This window comes from Taeniopygia guttata, chromosome 10, assembly GCF_048771995.1.
Source record: "Taeniopygia guttata chromosome 10, bTaeGut7.mat, whole genome shotgun sequence".
Taxonomy (NCBI): Eukaryota; Metazoa; Chordata; class Aves; order Passeriformes; family Estrildidae; genus Taeniopygia; species Taeniopygia guttata.
This window is the reverse complement of record NC_133035.1, coordinates 15348334-15368802: the sequence shown is the minus strand read 5'-3', so window position 1 is coordinate 15368802 and position 20469 is coordinate 15348334. Positions and strand designations below refer to the sequence as shown.

The following is a 20469-nucleotide window of genomic DNA, read 5'->3' as shown; positions in this document are numbered from 1 at the left end:
AGGCGTATTTCCACAAAATCTAACTAAACCAAATTTTGCCTGAAGTGTTTCCTGCAGCCACAATCTTCACCTGCTGTTTATAAAATGAAGTTATCATTGAGCTCCTCAGGATTCCCAATTTGCTCAGGCCAGGCAGGAATTCGTTTCATGACAGTATTGGTCTCTGATCCTCCTGGGATATTATGTCCACACAAAAATACTGACCACAGAGCAGGGGGAAGGAAAGGGGGACATGGCAGTGCAGAGAAAACATTTTAGTTTTTCACCTCTTTAAATCATCACCACAAAAACTAGTCCTGAGAAGATTGTTACATGTTCTGTTCCCCATCATGTGCTTGTTTTGGTTAATTCCAGGTACAGGCAGAGCTCACCTTGCTCACAGCCATTCCTTCACCTATTGCCTTCATCAGAGCCTTCAGTGGGAGGATGGAAAATTGATTGTACTACATAGCAATTTTGGTAACTGGACTAACATTAACTAGAAAGCAAATGTATCAGCACCTCAATTCAGAGCTCAGAGAACTGCAACAACTTTTGATTTAAGCAAGAAATTCCCGCAAGTCTGAAAAATCTGAATTCTCATTACAAATAACAGAAGAATAATCAAAGAAGCAAAAAATTGGAGCAGTGTTATTTGTAGTCCCAGACTGACAGGAAGGATAGCTGAATTAGTCTTGAATAATGTGTATATCATGTAAAGTTTAGGCTTAATTGTATTGCTCATTTATTCCTTGAACAGAGCCCCTGTCCTCACAGAATGGTTCAGGTGGGAAAGAGTCTTAAATCTCACCTGATTCCAGACCCCTGCCACGGGCAGGGACACCTCCCACTACCCCAGGCTGCTCAGAGCCCTGTCCAGCCTGGCCTTGGTTGGATCCTCCATCCCTTTATAAGCCATAAAATGAAGGAGAAGCACAAGGAGCCCTCAGGAGGACTGAGCCTCGCTGCTGCTCGAGCACCCACCTCTGTCCCCTCGTCGCTCAGCGCGGCGCTCAGCCGGGAGCTCTGCAGCAGCTCAAAGAGGTCCTCGCTGGATTTCCTCTTCCCCTGGGACACGGGGCTGCCCACAGCCTCAGCCCCTCGTGAGGACACCAGGCGAACACCCACAGCTTGAGCTTCTGGGGAGGCGACTGTCACCTCCGTCCGTGTCCTCTGCTGCGACGCCCACAGCCAGTCCTCTCCCGCTGCCTTCACCGAAGTGTTCCTGCTCTTCAGGGACACCACAGACCTGGAAAAGCTCTTGGGGGAGCAGCTCGATAACACCTGAGCACTCGAGTAAGTCGTTTCTTCTTCTTCTTCTTCTTCTTCCATGAGAGTCTCCACCTCCAGCATGTCAGGCACTGACACGCTGAGACAGCGGTCCAAGGAGTGCCCCTTCCTCTCCAGCATTTTGCCAGACCTCTTCTTTGTCTTCCTCACACTCAGGTTTTGCAGGAACGGCCGGGTCTTCTGTTTCAGGGATCCCCAGACGGATTGTTTGTCCAAGTCCATTGCTGCAGGGGGAATCTCAGCAATGCCTCCTGCACAGAACAGCTTCAGCGATTCCCAGGGTGACTAAAAGGAACGTAGGAAGGAGGCAAGTCAATCACAAAAGTGAACAGCCGCTCAAGACTATGATTCATGTTGTCTCATCTTAAAACTTTCAGTTATTTCTCTGAACAGTTAAAAGGGAGCATGTCACATTAGTAAGTGCTTCCAAATACAATCTGGTGGGTAGGTTTGATTATTTAGGAGGAAAACAGCCAGAGCAAGTATTTATTCCTACACAAAAATGCAATGTCTGCCCACTACTTCATTATTTCTAAGAGGGGACATTATATTTCTTCTTCTGTTAAGCCCTGATTTGTGAAAATTTGAGATTTATCCAATTTGAAATTGTTTCTCTACAAAGCTTACTGATGGGAGTTAAATCCTGATAACACAAGCACACAAAACACGCTGGCAAAGCTGGCACTGACATTTCTGCTGCCACTTTCCCAGGCCATGTAGGGCTTTGTTGGCTATTTCCAAGGCTACGTGGATTCTTACAGGATGCGTTGTTGGCAGATTTGTAAAACAGCTCCACAAGCTAAGTAGCTGAGGCTGAAGAGAGGACATTGAACTTGAGGAATCCCAACTGCCACCCCAAAATACTCCCTTACATTAACTCACTGTCAGTGAAAACTGCAGAACTATTTTTTCTTGTAAAGTGGGCAACTGAGAGAAAAATCACACAAAAATGGATGGGTGGATCACTTTTGAAAACCTGCTGGTGGACTCATCTTTGAGCTGATTCACAGTGAGCATTTACACAGCTGGGAGGGTCAGGAATAAAAGAGCTAAAATAAAATCACTCACTGTATGTGCATCGTAAGGGAACAGGGACAGCTCTGTGCACAGGAATATCCTCACGGACAGACTCTTCTGTGGTTAACAGCTGAGCAATCATCCTTATTCTGTGAAAAGAGGTGGTCAAATCATCATTAAAACCCAGTAAGGAAAAAGCTGGTGAGACCTGCAGAATTACTCCTTTACAGTCACACACACAGAGGTACAGTACATACCCATGTCCTCAGAAATATTCACCCCTTAACTACATGAGGACTGTTCCTCAACTCAAGCATGTTTACCTTCTAACTGTTGCATAATCCACAAAAAATTACTTCCTCCTCTTTTCCTGGTTACTAGGAAAAACACCAGGACAGACAACAGAAACACAATTGTTAGATTAATCCACACAGAGAAATTACTGCCTGCTTTCAAAGAAATCTACTCTTGCATTCATTAATTTGAATGAGGCTGTATAACCAGTTACTTAATAACTTATTTAAATAACTTTATGACTAACCTCATCACACTTGCAGAGAGTTCAGGAATCTACAGAAAAATTCTCTAACTGAATTGCTGTCTAACTAAGGTGGCACAATCCTCCCCATTTATATTGGCAAATAAAAAATATCAGCATTATTACATTCAACACAATAAATGAATAAGTTTAATGACACTGTATGCATTCACAAAGCAATAAAACAGGAATGTGTGATAGTGTAGATGTATCAACTTAACACAGCCACAATATCAAAGTGCACATGGACAAACTGGACTTGGTTTTTTTTTTCCCTTACAACACCAATGTGTAAAAACAGTTTTGTGAACCTGACAGAGGAAGATTTCACACCGAAAGCCCCACTATGCCTTTGTATGTCTCAGTGAACTCAGGCTGAAGCACAACAGAATTACAGAGGGAGGAGAAAAGCCACAATTGCCGTCCCAGTTTGATGGGGATGGCTGTGGGATCAGGTGCTGGAGCAGCACCTGACGGCCTGCACAACCTCATGAGACGTGGCTGGATTTGCTCACAGCAGCTGAGAGCTTTCACTGAGGCCCTTCCCTGTCTCCACAGCATCTCGACAAGGCAGCCACAGCCTCCCTGGCAGCGTTACACCACGTGCCAGCGACACAAGTTATCGGGCTAAACACGTTTGCACAAAACATTATGAAACACGCTGCTGGGAGTCATTTAAACTCTCTGCATGGCTCGCCCACTTGGACTGAAACCTGCTGGAGCCAAAATATTGCAAATAAAGGCAGAGCCCAGCTTAACATCCACTTCCTAGGCACTTACTGCTTCCCATTCCCTTCCTGTTATTCTCCACCCCTCTCACTTTGAGGACCCACTGCCGTTGTTGTTATTTTGTTTGCTTTGGGATTTTGTTACCAAGGAGCAGACTGGTTCCTATAGGCTTTTCCAGTTGCTTCCCCCAAGGCAAATGTTCTTTTTCTCAGTTAGATTGCCTCAGTTGCTGACTGGAAATGCCCATTCTGAAAGGATGGTGCAGGGACCACACTGTGTCTCTGATATTTACCTGCATTTAACCCAGAGTGGGCAGAGTCCTCCTCAAGCCCAGCAGCAACACAGTGGAATCAAAAGGTAAAAAAAAAAATTTAAAAGAGGTTTTTTCAAGACAGCAGAGATGGCTCCACTGAGCTGCCACCTCACAGCTCCTACACTGGAGCAACACATCAGTGATATTTGCTGCACAGGAAGCAGCAGATTACCTGACACACCACAGAAGAAATAAGCCCAACCCTGGTCACTGGATTGCCTGGAAGTTTAACCATACTCTGCCTCTGAACCTTTACACCCACATTCCTGCTGCAGCTACAACTTCTCTCATTTAAGTGTTGTATTTACAAACAAGTTAACCCAAATGATGGCTATGACACACAATTAACAACAAATACACAATGTGTCCTCATCTGAGAAAAGGGTAAATACAGTCTGAAGGGCAAATGCACTTTGACATCAGGCATCCACTGATGGCCCTTTTCCATTTCCTCAGTTCCAGCAGAAGACACACATACAGCTCTTCTTTCTTCCCACATCCATTTCCTCTGCTTTTCTCTTCCATACAGAAGAGCATCAATAGACATACTTTATTTTAAAGAGAGACAAATTCTCCCTTGCATGTAGAAAGTGTGCCCTTGGTACCTACATGCTGTTCATGTAGTCCTTATCCTCCACAGGCCAGAAGTTTTCCCTTTTCCTTCCTCAGCCTCAGAAGTTCATGGCCAAGTGTATCACCAAATATTCCCTAAGCAACCACAGGGGAAAAAACATATTTTGCCAAATTCTTGGTCTAAGCTTGGCCTCTTTATTCTTCCCCTTTCAATGGCACATTGTAGTAAAAATCTGCAAACTTTCAAAGAGACACACTTCCTGTTATCAATTTAACTCTGTTGTTTTTGATTTAATTGAATGGCTCCTTGTTCTTCGGTAACAAGAAAAAGATAATGTTTTCAGTCTATCTCCTTCAGCCTTCTCTTTAATATGCTGCCAAATCTCAAATGCTCAGAAGAATCCATATACTTTAATCTCTTCCTTCAGAGAGACTGCTTTTGATTACACCTGTCATTTTTATTATATCCTTTTATTTTGCCATCTCCTCTTTTGGGGGCAATAGGGACAAGACAGAAAGGATTATTGACAGAAAAATTGGTCACAGCTCACTATGATTGAACAAATATTTCTAGCATTTTGTCCTCCCTTAAGTATCTTCTAATTATGGTACTCAGAATTTTTAAATTTTTTTAATGTGCTTTGGTTTCTTTCAGTAAAACACTCCATATGCACTCCCTTAAATTCATATAATATTTAGAGCTAAATGAGTTTTTAGATGTTCTACCAGGTGGCTATAAGAGATATTTCAAATGCCACTGAAAGCCTAGAGAAATCATCCTGCAATTCTACTTCACTTACTGACTTGACAGGAAGCCAGCAAAGCCACAAGTGAGAAACACTGCAAGACAGTCTGAAAATATTATAAAAGCACTCAATATAACCAAGCAAATAAACTGAACAAACCCAAATTGATTTACACACTGGAAATTATAGAAGAAACTGTCTTTCTTCACTATGGAACCATTCCTTCCACACCCAGAAGTGCCCCAGGCACACTGAAGATGCTCTTGGTTAATATTTTTAAAATATCATCTTCAAAGTCAGCCAAGATGACAAAAACACACCTGAGCACCCCGCCAGCACTATTACAGCTCTAGATTAATTACATCTATTAGTCCTTATACTCATTTGTTTATCCAATGAAGGTGAAAACTTTGGGTCAGTGTGCATGCCAGCCTCCTCTAAATTTGAAAACACACTCAGTGTGTTTTCAGCTACAACTAAATGCTAATAAACACTTAAATCCACGGCAGCTGAAATTACCAACACATGCACAGAGGCTGTCAGGAAGGTGCTCCTCACTTGAATGCATATTAGCATAGGTTCAAATTGGAAGGAACTAATGGAACTCCCTCAATGTAAAACCTCTATTGAATCTGTCTGTCCTGGAATAAGATATTCACCCCAGTCTCTGCCTGTCTGGCACATTCACTGACTTAAAACCTAATGCATGAGACATTGTACAAATTACAAGAAAAGATAATTACATTTCTCTTATGCAATACAATATTTGGTTATGGACAGTTTTAATATGAGTTTATAACCTCCATTAGGTTTATAATGTCTGAATTCAGTGCACTGAGAAACAAGGCTGACAAGGTGATAAGGGAGCGGGGAGAAAAGGGACTGAGGACCTTTTTTTCATATTCTTCTTTTATCTCTTTGCTATAAATTGAGTCTTCTGGCTCTGGGAGCCATAAATGAAACCATTCCTCCCTAGGAGAGAAAGGAAAATATAAGGGAATAGCTCTCTGCTGGCTGAACAACCACTGCATGTGCTTGGTGGTTATTTCAATAACAGAACATACCAATTACCCCAGGATTTTAATATCATTGTAGCTCAAACACAGCCAAAGATAAACCATTACTGGGAATGGAATGACATTTTCTGAAGAAACCAACACTTCCCTCTTTGCAATGACTTATTTCAGTCCCTTATCTGGTAATGCTTTATGCCAAGCACCAACAGCCACAGAGATCAGAAAATATCATCCAAATAAAGTAATCCTTTGTTCAGCATTACCAGTTTGCCCTGGAGTGTTCCAAACTCAGCACCAGTTATTAAAAGAACAGGGAATACTTTACCAGGGGCAGGATGGATGCTCCTTGGATCATCAACACCTTCAAGCAAGCATTGTGCCTCCTTTGCAAAAAAAGCCAAGTCCAAAGTGGAAGGCAGAGCTGGGTGTGATCCCAGAAGGAATTCCCTACAGCACAATGTGGATGAACTGAGACAGCCTTTTCCCCCTGCAGCATGTGGCAAATACCTGGATTTAAATTTGATAAAGCACCAGAAAAAAAAAAAAAGAGTCTAATCTCAATCTGATTCTGCACAGCCTAATTACCATGGGGAAGTCAGTGTTAGAATTATTTTTAGCACTAACAAGCATCACAGGGAGTGCACTGATGCCGTGCAGGTAAAATCTTCACTGCACAGGTGATTTGCTGCTAAAGCAGGGTCATGGCTTGGGCAGCTTCCAAATCTTCCCACTGAGCTTAAGCTTCCCTGCAGGGCTTCAAATGATGCCAGTCTGTGGATAAAGATCCTGCTCTTCTGTTGCTCTGTTGTAACAGATTCATTTGCAGAGAGTAGCAGGATGCTAACCTCAAATATATAAAATAAAATAGAGACTTGACCTGTTGCTGTCAGCCAAACTAGAACAAGTGCTTCATAAGTAACAATTTTACATGCTTCAATGGAAACAAGATAACCAAAACAAATCAGCTTTATATTCTTGATGTGGGATGAAAGAAATCTACAGTCTCTGCAGAAGATCACAAGTAACACCCAGGGTAAATACAAAGCTTAAAGAAAAGCCTGTTTGTTACGTGCAGATAATAAAGGCATCTAAAGTAATATTTTCTATTTTAGGTTTGGGGTTTGTTGTTTTCGGTTGGGTTTGGGGTTTTTTTCACAGACTCATGGGTTTTTAGATCCTATGCTCAGCTTTTTGATTTTTAATTGGCTCAAATGTGATGAGCTTCATCTTTCACAAACACATGAAACAAGCACACATCCTCCTCCACTTAGCAGCAAGAGAGGAACAGGGACACTTTAACTCCTTAGAGGTTATTTTGCACAATCTGGAGGTTTTTTTTCTCAACATTTATGAGCAGACAATAACTATGAGAAATAAGAGAACAACCAGCTGCTACAAGCATCTTAAAATAGCATCTGATAGTGAAAGTTACTGAGAAAATACCGTGCACCTGCCTCCAGCTTATGAAAGTATTGCTTTCATTTTGCTTCTGTCTTTTCTAAAACAGAAGAAAAATGATGAGTATGTATAGAGGAAATGAAGGAGGAAGTGTTTGGGTGTATTTTTACAAACATATTTCACAAGTTCCTTCCACTCTTTGAGCTTCCTTCAAAATATTGTGGCTTGCAATTGTACCTGTGCAAGCAAAAAAATGCCCTTTCAACCTTTTCAGTCAAATTTGTGGGATTGTACCAGAATGGGGCAATCAGGTATGATCTTTACATATGTGCAAACAACACCTGCTGGGCAGCAGAGCTCTCCAGGGACACCTGAGCACACAGATCTGCTTCCTGCACTGATGATGTGCACCTCAAACCAGACTCCAAGGAAGATCCTGCAGGGGCAGATCCTTCTCCTGGAAGGCACTGTGCCATCTGCTGAGATCCCACCAGCAACTGGGACACTTCTTCCCCACTGGCTGAATCTGGTTTATCATTTGTCTCAGTACTCCCAATCCCATAAGAACATCCCTGGCACCTGGAGGAGCAGGGGGAGAGGGAAAACTGGTGAGCAGCAAGAGGAAGAAGAGGTGTAGGTACAAGCAGAGTAAGAATGAGATAAAAAGAGCTCTGAAGTCACTGAACTCACATGAGGGACAGCACAAAACCAGGACAGAAGCAGGTACAGACATGCTGAGGGAGCTGGTCCCTGCTGGAGGAGCTCTGTTGGGAATCCAGCCCTGCAGCCTCCTTCCTCCTCACTCTCTCCTTCCAGCCCCTGCTCACCTCCCTCATAACAAAAGGTTTATTTTTATAACAAGAGGTGCACAGAAATAGATCCTCCCTTTCCATAACTCTCAGGGAAAACAAACCTAGGAAGGAAATCGGAGACTCATTTCCACTGGAGGCCAAATCAACTTATGCCTTTTACTAGCACTTAAATCATATATTTCAATAAAAGCAGCTTGTGACTATACGCAAATTACTTGTCCATGTGCCAGCATTTCTCCCTAAATAACTACTATTACTGTCACTTCTTATCAAATTTCAGTGACTATAGAGGAGAGGTCTATTAAAAGCACTGCGTGATTCTTTATTTAACATTTTACCAAAATAGCCCAAACAGAACACTTTTGATTCATAAAAATGCCCTGATGACAGCTTGAGCAGGACAAAAACCTACCGGTTTTCCTTTTTTTTTTTTTTTTTTCCTCTCCTTACTACAGCACGCTCCTCTTTCCAACAGTAACATGGCACAAGCTAGACTCAGAGCTTCAGTGTATCCAGGGGTAAAGTGAACCAGTGTTTTTGCAGTCTTTTAGTTCCCAAAGGCAGGAGGCTGAAGAACCCTAAAGAAAAGAGAGTTTGGTGCACTGCAGAATGGCACTGAATGAGGGAATTGCACCAGTAGCAGCCCTGATTTTCTGCAAGAGCCACAGGTCTCCCTACAGAAAATAACAGCACTTAAATATCTGGAGTTGTGCATCACAGTGACAAAGCTGGAAGGGACACAGACAGAGAAAGCCCTTAGGAATATCTTGGTGAAGTGTTTGAGGATCTCACCACGGACAGTAATTTAGTACTTTAAATATGAAGAAGCCATTGCAATGCATCAAAACCAGTCACATCGCTCCCTTGAAGTCATGACAAGTGTTCAGCATACAAACCCAAAGAATCCTTTAACTCCTTTAAACTTCCTTTCTTTCCAACTGTAAGGACTGAACATGTGTCAGCACACAACTCTAAATGCCAATCATTTTTCACAGAAAAGAGCCAGCATTGAGGTTTCTCTTTCCATTCACCGTCTGAGTTTTAAGCCTCCTGGCACTCCAAACCTGCACCTTGTCTCCAGTTTCTGTTACAGCATTGCTTTCCTACTGAGAAGATCAGGTAACATTTGTAAATTTAACTCACATGGACTGGCAATTATACTTTGGCACTTTCAAAGTCTACCAAAGGGTTTTGGTTTGCTAAAGATGAAGTCCCTACATACAGGCAGCAGCAGCACCATAAGAAAACCACCAACTATGATTTCGGTAACTATTTTAAGCTTGAATAAAAGGGACAAAAATTAAAGCATAGGAATACTCTGCTGGGGTGAATAACAAGTAACCTGTTCAGGATTTTACTTGCAGAAGTTCAGAGAACCTCAGCTATAGCAAAGCCTGGTTTTGTTAATTCTGGCTCCTGGAAGCGAATCAGAAAAGCTCCACAAAACAGAATATTGTCACTGTGAGCTAGGATGACACCTGATGAAGCAATTTAAAATTCACTTTCAGTTTTTCTATGATTCAGCATGACAAACCTGCTCCATGAAAACCTGCAGAAACATTGTGCAGTCCTTAAAAAACTATTTGGGCCTGATTCATCTGAGGCATATTTGCCATAAGCAGAGTGGGTTAGATTGCTAAACTTTAAATACCTTCCCTTAATCATATTTACAGCTCTTGCTGCCCAACCACATTGGCTGCCCCACTGCTACCACCGTGGGTTTTTTGTTTTGTGTTTAATCCTCCTTTCATGCACACATAGCTCCGGGAAGGATAGTTTAGAACAGATCAAACTGACCACTTTTCATTATTTCATTATTTGCCCAATTCACCTATTCTCAAAGTAAATGCTAAGTGCACAAATTATGACTACTTAGCCCCTAATTAACCAACAAAACACTGAGTTCATAATCATGGATGTTTAGTTCTGGTGAATACTGACTAAAAGGTATTTTAATTCAGCTGTCATAATTATACCATTTCCTGTTTTGGCTCATGGATTAAAATCACATAAAGCTCAAATCCAGAATTTTTCAGCAGGTGTCAATAAAACCTTTAAAGTTCTAGTAATGTTTTTTAAAATGGATTGAAGAGCTATTCACATTCCAGTTCCTCCACCTAGCAGGTATGGACAGGAGTCACCAATCTGGCAAGTGTCTTGAAATACAAACTGCTCCCAGTCAGCTTCAGAACAGATCTGCAGGTTTTCTGCTTCAAACAACTTTTGCATCCAAGTAGGTGAATGTCGGATCAGCTTTCGTTTGCTTACTATCAAAGACCAGAGAGATTATTTGTTAAATGCTACTCTGAAGCATTTGCTGAATGGGAGAAATGAGAAGCTTTCCTGAACACAAATGGCTGTAGTGAGATTTGTATCTTACAGTTTTACAGAATTGAAGAAAATTCAGCCACTTATACAATAAAATAAATTAAAGGCACAACCACAAAGGCACCATTCCCACTATTTGAATTTGAGTAGGGAGCATTCTAAAATAATTACAAGCAATCCCAAATAGAAGGACTTCTACAAAATCCACTAGAATTTATAACTGGAATTAGATGTTTGCATTCAAAAAGGAAAACAAGACAAAACAAAACTCTCCAGTTAATTGTTTCCAAGTTGAAGAAACTGGGAACAAAGCCTGTTATTGAATGAGCATTAATGATCTGCCATTTGGATCTGCAGATGTTTCCCATGAGGGAAGACAGCAAAAAAACACTCCTCTTCAAACCGAGGGAAGCAGCGACAAGGGGATGAGTTATGTTCATTCATTTGGATATTTTTATTTGAAATTGTCAAAACCATTAGGTTCAATAAGATTTTACTTCAAGGGGAACCTGCATCCAATAAAATTTCAAAGAACTAAGCTCTTAATCTCTCCTCACTTAAACCCAAATGAGTCAGACTTTAAAAAAAAAGAACTTTCACAACCGTGATAAAGTGAGCTGAGAGAGAGACTGCCCCATCCTCGCTGACAGCTCCTGATCATCACCACCTCCACATCAATGGCAACACAGATGAATGCCTGCTCAAATAAATTAGCATGGCCCCCTCATTTCCATTCACCCCCATTAAAAGATTAACAAGCAATACAGATTATATAGCCTGTCCTGCCTAAAAACTTAACTTCTAGAGCAGGGCTTATCTGTTTGGGAGGAGAGAATGAAAGTGCACACTCATAAATCCTAAAAAGACAGAGCTGCTCCTGTGTCTCAATTTAAGGTATTACGCAAAAGCATAACTGTTTTATTTCTACACTCTGATCTCAAGGCAGTAAAGCTATACAATTCCAAGAATTCCCAAAACAATGAAATTCTCCCAAACCTAAAGTTTCCAGTAAAGCAAAATTTACTCCACAGACATCTACAGTTCTAGGAGTGGGCAACAGGAAGAATTGTCAAGGGTACAAGTGCTTCCCAGAAAGGAAGGATATGAATAAGAACTCCCTTTATTTCTCCCTATCCCAAAAGGCCAACAAAACCAAACAAAGATCTCAAAAGCAACGCTAGTATTTAGCTCGCATTTTAGCAAGCTGTTTTTGTGGGAAAGTGAAAACAAGTCAGTGAAGGAGCATCTGTGTAAATACACAGGAACCAGGCACCCACCACGCAGGAGGAAAAATCACCCCCTGGGTCACTGCACTCTTCTTGCACCACACACTGCCCAAAACACTGGGACAAGCAAGCAAATTAATTAGTTTGAACTAAAGACCAGCAGAAATTGTTACCAAGAGGCTCTCCTTTAAGGCCAGAAGTGGTCACAGAGTACATCCAACCTGCCCAAAACGAGGGTCCTCTCTGGTGGCAAGAGGGGTTGGACACCGACGGGATCACACTGGAATCCAGCTTCACTTCCACAGGCAGACTTGAAGCCTCTGAGCTCCGGGGTCTGTTTTCCTCACAAGTCAACAGGAAAGCACAGACACAATTTGTCTCCCATCAGTCCCCACCTAGGGTTTGACAGGAGGCAGTGAAAGAATCAGAGCAAGGGTTAAAAAATTGCCTAAAGGTCAGCAGGGTGCTTATGTGAAGGAAAGAACCAAAAAAGTCTCCTTGAACAAGCAGTGTGCATTTAAAAAAATAGAAACCAAAAATAAAATTATTACATGCTCCAGATTTTCCCACAATAATCCAATTATTTCACAATGGAGCTTTGCAGCAGAAGTGTAGCCTTGCAAAAGGTCAGCTCCATCTGTGTTCTTTACAGATTACATTTATGAATAGCCTGTTAATCAAAATTTAGGGAAACACAGCATACTATTTACTTGAGGCTTTTTCCCCCAAGCGTGGAAATTGAAGTTGCATCTGATGTTCACCTGTTTGAAACTATTCCAGACAAAACAGCAGTGATCCCAGGGAAACCCATCCAAATTTCCATCACGCACAGGACACGAGGGAACCACATCACTCCAAATATCCCCTTAGCCCAATAATCTGCCTCTAACTCTGACCAAAAACAGATGCTCAGGGGAAGACTATAAGGTCACCAAATCATACCATGATTCTGCCTGCAAAATAATCCTTGTTTCCAGGAATCTGTGATTTAGGAGCTGCTTCAGCTAAAAACTATACCTGCATCTTTGTGATTAAGAGCCCCTGGCGTTTTCTCTCTTAATTTGCCAAACAACTTTTAAAATTCATTTGTATCTTTAACAGGAAGATATTGGAGTAATGAACTCCACAGATAAATAATGCTTATGTGAAGCAGAAGCATAATTTAGCTACGGAAGATTTTTTTTTTTTATTTGAAGAGGATCTTAGGAAAAAAAATCTTTCAATCTTGCTCATTTATTTTTACTCTTTAACATCTTGAATAATGTGAAATTCTAAATAATTGTTCTCTGTTTACTTCACATCACTCAGATTGTTCCCACTTCTGCATTCTCCTCTCTAATGATCTCTCTTAATTGAAAGAGAGGTTCATTCAAGGAACCTGGTTTATGTTACACCATCCAAACATCTGAACTGGCACACACCACAGGCTTTTTTCTTCCCTCCAAGATAATTGATTTGTCTTAATATATAATGTATTGCAAAACAACCTAAGTTCAAAACCATCTAGGAATGTTTCAAGAAAAGGTAATTAACATGTAATTTTCTACAGTCTTTACAAATATTTTACTAAGTAATTTCTAAGTTGAAAGAATAGTTTAAGGGTTTGAAAATTACCTCTGGCTGTGTAGCTTTTTAAAGGACTGAAGTTTTTGATTAAGAAGAATTTGTAATCCCTAAATATTAAAAAAAAAAAAAAATTAGAGCATGACCCTCCTTTATATCAGTCCAGAGTAGGTTTTTGATGAGCTATTTTAAATACAATTATATTCCTGCAAGTGTTTACCCTGGCAGAGCAAGGCATGAGGCCACAGGGCTGCCAAAAGTCAAATGTGCCTCAGGAGGTGACATCCTCAGGACAGGACAGACAGATTGCACATCCCCAGTGCCTTGCAGCTCACAAGATACCCAAAACCCAAGGAAGATGGAGAACACCTAACAGAAACAAAGTCTCCTTTCTTCCTTACTACTGATCCCTAAATTGGACCAAAACCATCTGCCCACGCAGCAATCAACCCACTCCCTGGCTATGCTGGTGAACCTGTAGTTACACCCAAGCTAATTTCCCCAAGGCAGAAATTGCCATGTATATAAAAAGGTGATCAGTCATTTGATCTAACATGGTAGACGTGGCCCAGTTTCTCTTCTCACTCTTGGTTCTCATTAGAACTCTCACAGAAGACAACGGGGAGTTAATTCTTATGTGGATCACAGAAAACCTTATGTGGATTACAATGGGATATACAAAGAAAGCCTTGATATTGAGACATGCAAATTGTCCAAATATGAATATTCCATCTGCTTCTATGATGATTTTACAGCATCAACAGCTCAGGAAATAGAGGTGCTCAGGATCAGCTGTTACACTGGTATGCTATTCAAAATCAGAGTTCAAGGCACTCATGGTGCAAACATCCTCACAATCCTGGAGAGACCAGGTAAGCCTTAAGAAACAGATCCCTTGGACCCAGGGAACATTTAACTGCTTAAGTTAAATAGGAATAGACTGAAGAAAAAATGTTCTTTGTCTTATAAACAAGCTCCTATGCAAGCATGTTATCTAATAAGTACAACTGGAAGTAAAATGGGAATGTGGGAAGAGTGCCAATGTAAATCCTCCAAATCTGAGGAAATCGGGAGCAATTTTCCACTCAAGGGTGGAAACAACACAGAGGAAATGCAGAGCATACTTGGCATGCTTTGCTTTCCTCTGCTGAGGTAAAGCTTCCCTGTCCCCCTGCCCAGGCAGAGGGACCCCAGGTGATGAGACCCCACCTCTCTGCACTTTGGGAGACTGGAATTCAACACCTCATACACTTGAATTAGCTCATGGTACAGGTGATGGATGAACAAAACAGTTAAAACTCAAAATTCTCACAATGAAGTGACAGCACAAGTTGTTACACACATCCTGCCTGAATTTGACAGCCACTGGTGAGGGCCTCATGTCAACCTGTGAGAAATTAAAGAAAAGATGGGCAAATCTGCACAATGTCGACTAAAGGAGGAGAAGCAGACACTCAGTATTGCCTGAAAATGTCAGTGGTACCAACCAAGAAACTTCTGGGGTGAAGTTTATCCCCTGTCCCAAACCCACTCCAGCCACACACACAACCTGACTCCAGCTTCACCCAATCCCAGTGAACTTCAACATCCAATGTGCAACTCCTGTTCTCCTCAGGAGTGTTCCTTGCCTGAGCAGGTAGATTTTTAAAATAATCATCTGCTCAAATAAGAGGTGCAGTTGGTCCAAAAACAGCTGCTTACATTACCAAATGCAAAAGACACTGGGGGGAAAAAAAAAACCCTGCAGTGAAATTAGTGACATTGAGCCAGTTACGGTTCTAATTACCCTGAATGACATGATAAGCAGCACTTCTAGCACTGGTACAGCCTCATGCACTGTCCCAGGAGGGGATGATTACAGGAATCCCTGGGCTGTTTAGACACCCACCTTCCTGTCAGTGACAGCAGTGCCTCTCCTCATGCTCTTATCTATAATTGACACCTTAAACCCACACATCTACAAACTATCCCATAGCTCCTTTAATATAATCAAATTTAAACCTGTCTAAACTGCACAAAATTTACCATTCTTATTTTTTTACCAGCGCAGAATTGTTAAGAAATAAAATTAAGTTTTCCTCTCTGCACCATTTTTGATTTTTTCCTTCCACGGGTATAGCAAAGTGAAACTACACATACTGAATCCATCTTCAGGCTACAGCACATGCAAGTTTATTTGCTTTGTGATAAGCTATTTTATGATGGCATTGAACAGCAGCAAGAAATCAAACAAGATTATTACTCAAACACACTCATTCATCTTGACAGTTAAATTGACTCGCTCACCAGTATAATTTCTGAGAATTACTACAAAATACATGACAAATTCTACAGTTTAATCACAGTAACCTAATAGTAAGATATCCAAGTGAGAACTTCTATTTTCTTAATGCCACGTAGCAGCAATTGAGCGTTCAGTGTGCTTTGAGCAACTGACTGTCATAAAACTGAGGGCACCAACTGGATCCCTGCCAGGTGCCATAGCTGTGCTAGACAAATATCAATGAAAATTCACACTATTTCTCATTACAATCTTACGAACAGCTATTAAAAAAAAAAAATCAAAAAACAACCAACAAAAGAAACCCCACCAAAAAAAAAAAAAAACCAAAAAAACACAGAAGCAACAAACTATGCCTTATGCACTACATTTCCCTCAAAGTTACCCTTAAAACAGCTCCGCTATGTCAATGCACTTGCGTGAATGTTCCACTTTGTTGCTTGTTTTTAGTTTAGGGATTGCTTTATTATTACTGTTAAGTGGCTTATTTATTTAGCCAAAGCCCACAGCCAACCAACTCAAGTTCAGTCAGCAAGTGCACATGGGGATGCGTCGTTTCGGTGAGAGTTGCCTGAGGAAGGAGAGAAATTCCGCAGCATCATTTTCTCACATCAACAGCAACAAGAAGAACTATCCACACAAGGTGCGAGTCGCTGGAGCAGCATCACACAGCAAAAAAAAAAAAAAAAAAGGAAAAAAAAAAGCGAAGTAACCCCGAGCCTCCCACGGCAAAGTTCGTTCTGCGGGGTGCCGGGGGAAGCACCAGCAGCGGAACAGCGAGAGCGACCGAGCTGGCAGAAAACGGGCGAAACCCGCCAGACCTCAAAAAAGCAAAGAAACAACCAACAAAAAAAAACATCCCGAATACAGAGCCACCCTCCCCGAACACAGAACCCCCTCCCCGAATACAGAATCCCCCTCCCGGACCCGCCGGGCTGCCCTGCCCAGGTGCGCTCCCCCTTTACCTGCCGGCCCGCCGCCGCCCATGGGACTCGCTCCGCCGCCGCTCCCGGCCGGGCACGTGTGGCTGTCGCCGCTGTCACCGCCGCCCGTCCCCGTCCCCGTGCCCGTCCCCTCCCGCCTGCCGGGGCGGTGCCGCCGCCGGCGCCTCCCTGCGAGCTCCGCTGCCCGCCCGCCCCCGAACCTCCGGGGCTGCCGCAACCCGCCCCGCCGGCGTCTGCTGCGAGCCGCTTCCCCGGGCATCCCCCTGGAGCATCCTCCCCTGGGGCATCCTCCTGGAGCGTCCCCCTCTGGAGTATCCCCCTGGAGCATCCTCCCCTGGGGCATCCTCCTGGAGCGTCCCCCTCTGGAGTATCCCCCTGGAGCATCCTCCCCTGGGGCATCCTCCTGGGGCATCCCCCTGGAGCATCCCCCTGGAGCATCCCCCTCAGCATCCTCATGGGGCATCCCCCTAGGCATCCCCCTGGAGCATCCCCCTCTGGGGCATCCCCCTGGAGCACCCCCCTGGAGCACCCCCCTGGAGCATCCCCCTGGAGCATCCCCCTCTGGAGTATCCCCCTGGAGTATCCCCCTCTGGAGTATCCCCCTGGAGCATCCCCCTCTGGGGCATCCCCCTGGAGCATCCCCCTGGAGCATCCCCCCTTGGGGCATCCTCCTGGGGCATCCCCCTCTGGGGCATGCTCCTGGGGCATCCCCCTCTGGAGCACCTCCCTGGAGCATCCCACTCAGCATCCTCATCGGGCATCCCCCTCAGCATCCCCCTGGGGCATCCCCCTCTGGAGCATCCCCCTCTGGAGTATCTCTCTGGAGCATCCCCCTAAGCATCCTTATGGGGCATCCCCCTCAGCATCCCCCTGGGGCATCCTCTTGGGGCATCCCCCTGGAGCATCCCCCTGGAGCATCCCCCTAAGCATCCTCATGGGGCATCCCCCTCAGCATCCCCCTGGAGCATCCCCCTCTGGAGTATCCCCCTGGAGCATCCCCCTCTGGGGCATCCTCCTCAGCATCCCCCTGGAGCATCTCGCTGGAGTATCCCCCTGGAGCATCCCCCTGGGGCATCTCGCTGGAGCATCCCCCTCTGGAGCATTGCCCTCAGCATCCTCATGGGGCATCTCGCTGGGGCATCCCCCTGGAGCATCCCGCCGGAGCATCCCCCTCTGGAGCATCCCCCTGCGGGTCCTGTCTCTCGGAGCATCATCCTCCCCTCCCGGACCTGCATTCTGCCCGCCCGCTCCAAACCAAGACCAAAGCATCAAAGTCCCAGCGAAGCCAACACCCCGAGGACATCGGGGATGGCTGATAGGTGATAAAGGGCTGGGGACTGGCAGCACTGCCCTGGAGAGCTCTGGGCGAGGGTGGAGCTAGGAAGGAAACTACGGGAATGACGACAGGCCGAGGGAAGTGTAATCAACAGCAGCACTGCTGCCACGTAACATTTGTTCTTGGCTGCATCTCCCAACAGGTTTTTTTGGCAGCATTTCCAGGTGCCTGCCAAGGGCTGCAGCCACGTTGCAGACAAGGAAACTGAGGCAGGATTGGGTAAGATGCTGAGCTTACCCGGCGTGTCTGCCCATGAAACACGATCCCACACGTGTTTCTTCATGAGTTTGCCACAGCGTGGAAAGGCAAACGCCTCCCAACAACGCCTTCAGTGCCAGGGTGTTTCTGGGGCACGCTGGGTCACAGACCTTCCCTGAGAGCTCACCCAGTCACCACTCCCACCTGCAGTGTCCAGCATCCTTGCAGTGTGGTATCACTGCAGCAGGAGGTGCAGAACAACGAAAAGGGCAAAGACAGGCTTGTGGTGGAACATATTTACGTTCCATACATGTCATTCTGATCAGAAATTACCCCTTGCTGCTGACGTACTGACACCCATCTCACACCATCGAGTGAAACTTGGTGATGCAACCACCTCGTGTCATTGCAAAACAGAAATGGTCGTGGACCTGTGGGAAGGGTTTGTCACAGCACAAAGAATCCTTCTCTAACCACTGAATAAAAATGTGGGGCGAACATAAAAGCCATTATTCCAGTTCTTTCAACAAGATCTGGAGAGGAAGAATTCATACCTATGCACAGTCCCAAATGGATTCACAAAAAGAGGGCCAGGAACCATCAGTTCAGGAGCTACACATCAGGAAGATTATTACTTGAACACATGAGCAATTTTAGAGGAACTGGATAAAAAAACCTGGCAATGCTTTATTTTGCCTCCTGACTTAAAGGTCATGTTTGAAGGGCCAGATCCTGATATTCCAGCACAAGCTCAGTGACAACACTGATTACTGCAGACAGTATACTGTTATAAGTATACAGCAATTCCTAAATTGCATAAACCTTCCCAGAGTTTGCCTACATGATTAATAGGATGGTTTTATTCAGCTCATGCAATCAAAAATCTAAGGGGAAGTTGGCTGAGATCAGAAAACTAATCAACGATCTCAGCTGAAAACAGAGAAGAAAGGAAACTTATGGCACTAATGTTTTTGCTTTCCTTTCATCTAAACCAAGAAAAATATCAGCTTCAGATAATTAGATAAGTTTAGAACTACAACAACACAGCCTTTAAAACACTTTTCTCTTAGGTGTGTGATCCCACAAAATGTGTATCGGATATAGTTCTGTGCATGTTTTGTCAAAGGCTGCAGCCAAGAGAGAAAAAACTGTACACATGCCCAAAGGCAATCTAATAAAGGTGGCTGCTGATTTAGGGAGTAGCAAAGGAAAGCAGCTTGTGTGTGCCTCTGCCAAAATGAAATGTAACAGTGCTCCTTGGATGCAAGAGGAGAAAGAGACACAGAAATTAAATTCTCATAGCCAATATCCACCCAAATGAGAAAAGCTTGCCACGACTTAGTGGCAAATAAAGAGATAAATTGATTAACTGTTACAAGATTACCCAAATATGGGCTCTGCAAAACATGAGCTCGAGAAATTTTCTTGTCTTAGGCATCAAGTAGCTATATTAAGAATGCTGATAAGGCCACAGAATGCTGAATATCAAGTTCTTTGTTACTTCACTGCTAACTAAGAGAAAAAGGAGGATGGTACTCGGAAGATCCTCAGGATAGGAACTTTATATCATTGGCAGGATAAGGGGAAGAGGGGAGAAAACGTGAAAGTTTGGAAATATCACTGAAACATCAATCTGAGGGTATTCTATGTATATATCAATATAATCTGAAGTCATCAAGATATTGTTATAATAATGCATAAGTCATTAAGTATGACTTAAAGATGAGCACTAATTAAATCCCCCAGTAAAACACTTTGTCAAAAAAAAAAAAAAAAGAGGCACAGTTAAAAGTACAGCAAACAGAAGCATTTCAGCATGAGAAATTGAAATGTGTATGTCAAACAAGATTTCTCATTAGCTTTCCATACTCACAAGTAGCCCCTGTGCACCTTCTCTTCGTGCACACAAATGTTTTTTTCTTCTGGATTTTATTAAGGATGTCATTATCAATTCCTGTGAGGGAAGAGAAAATATATAATTGAGAACCATAGTTGGCGTTATCAAATCCTACTCATCTTTTGTGTGAATATCTCATTTTCTCAGAAGGCAAAGAAGATCTGTCTTCTCAGCAAAAAAAAAAATTACAACTTTTCTTCTTTGCCTGCATGTTCTTGCCCTGTATTCTGAAATACCCTGTATGCTGAAAGAAAAAATTACCTTCTCAGCCTTTACCAAAACCTG

General features: G+C 43.3%; 1 protein-coding gene across 2 annotated transcripts in view; it reads right to left on the bottom strand.

Annotated features, from left to right (window-relative positions):
• Positions 1–20226, bottom strand: part of MCTP2 (multiple C2 and transmembrane domain containing 2) — a 121109-nt gene extending 100883 nt beyond the window's left edge. Inside the window, exons 1-3 of one of the 2 annotated variants that reach the window (XM_072933717.1) lie at positions 20161–20226; positions 2338–2435; positions 964–1554 (exon numbers count right to left, since the gene is read on the bottom strand). In XM_072933717.1, the coding sequence (XP_072789818.1) occupies positions 964–1491 (528 nt within the window). In that variant the 5' untranslated portion in view covers positions 1492–1554; positions 2338–2435; positions 20161–20226. Of the gene's footprint in view, positions 1–963; positions 1555–2337; positions 2436–16774; positions 16910–20160 lie in introns of those variants that run through there. The other variant, XM_030281240.4, reaches the window with a different exon arrangement.
• Between the last annotated feature and the right edge of the window lie 243 nt (positions 20227–20469).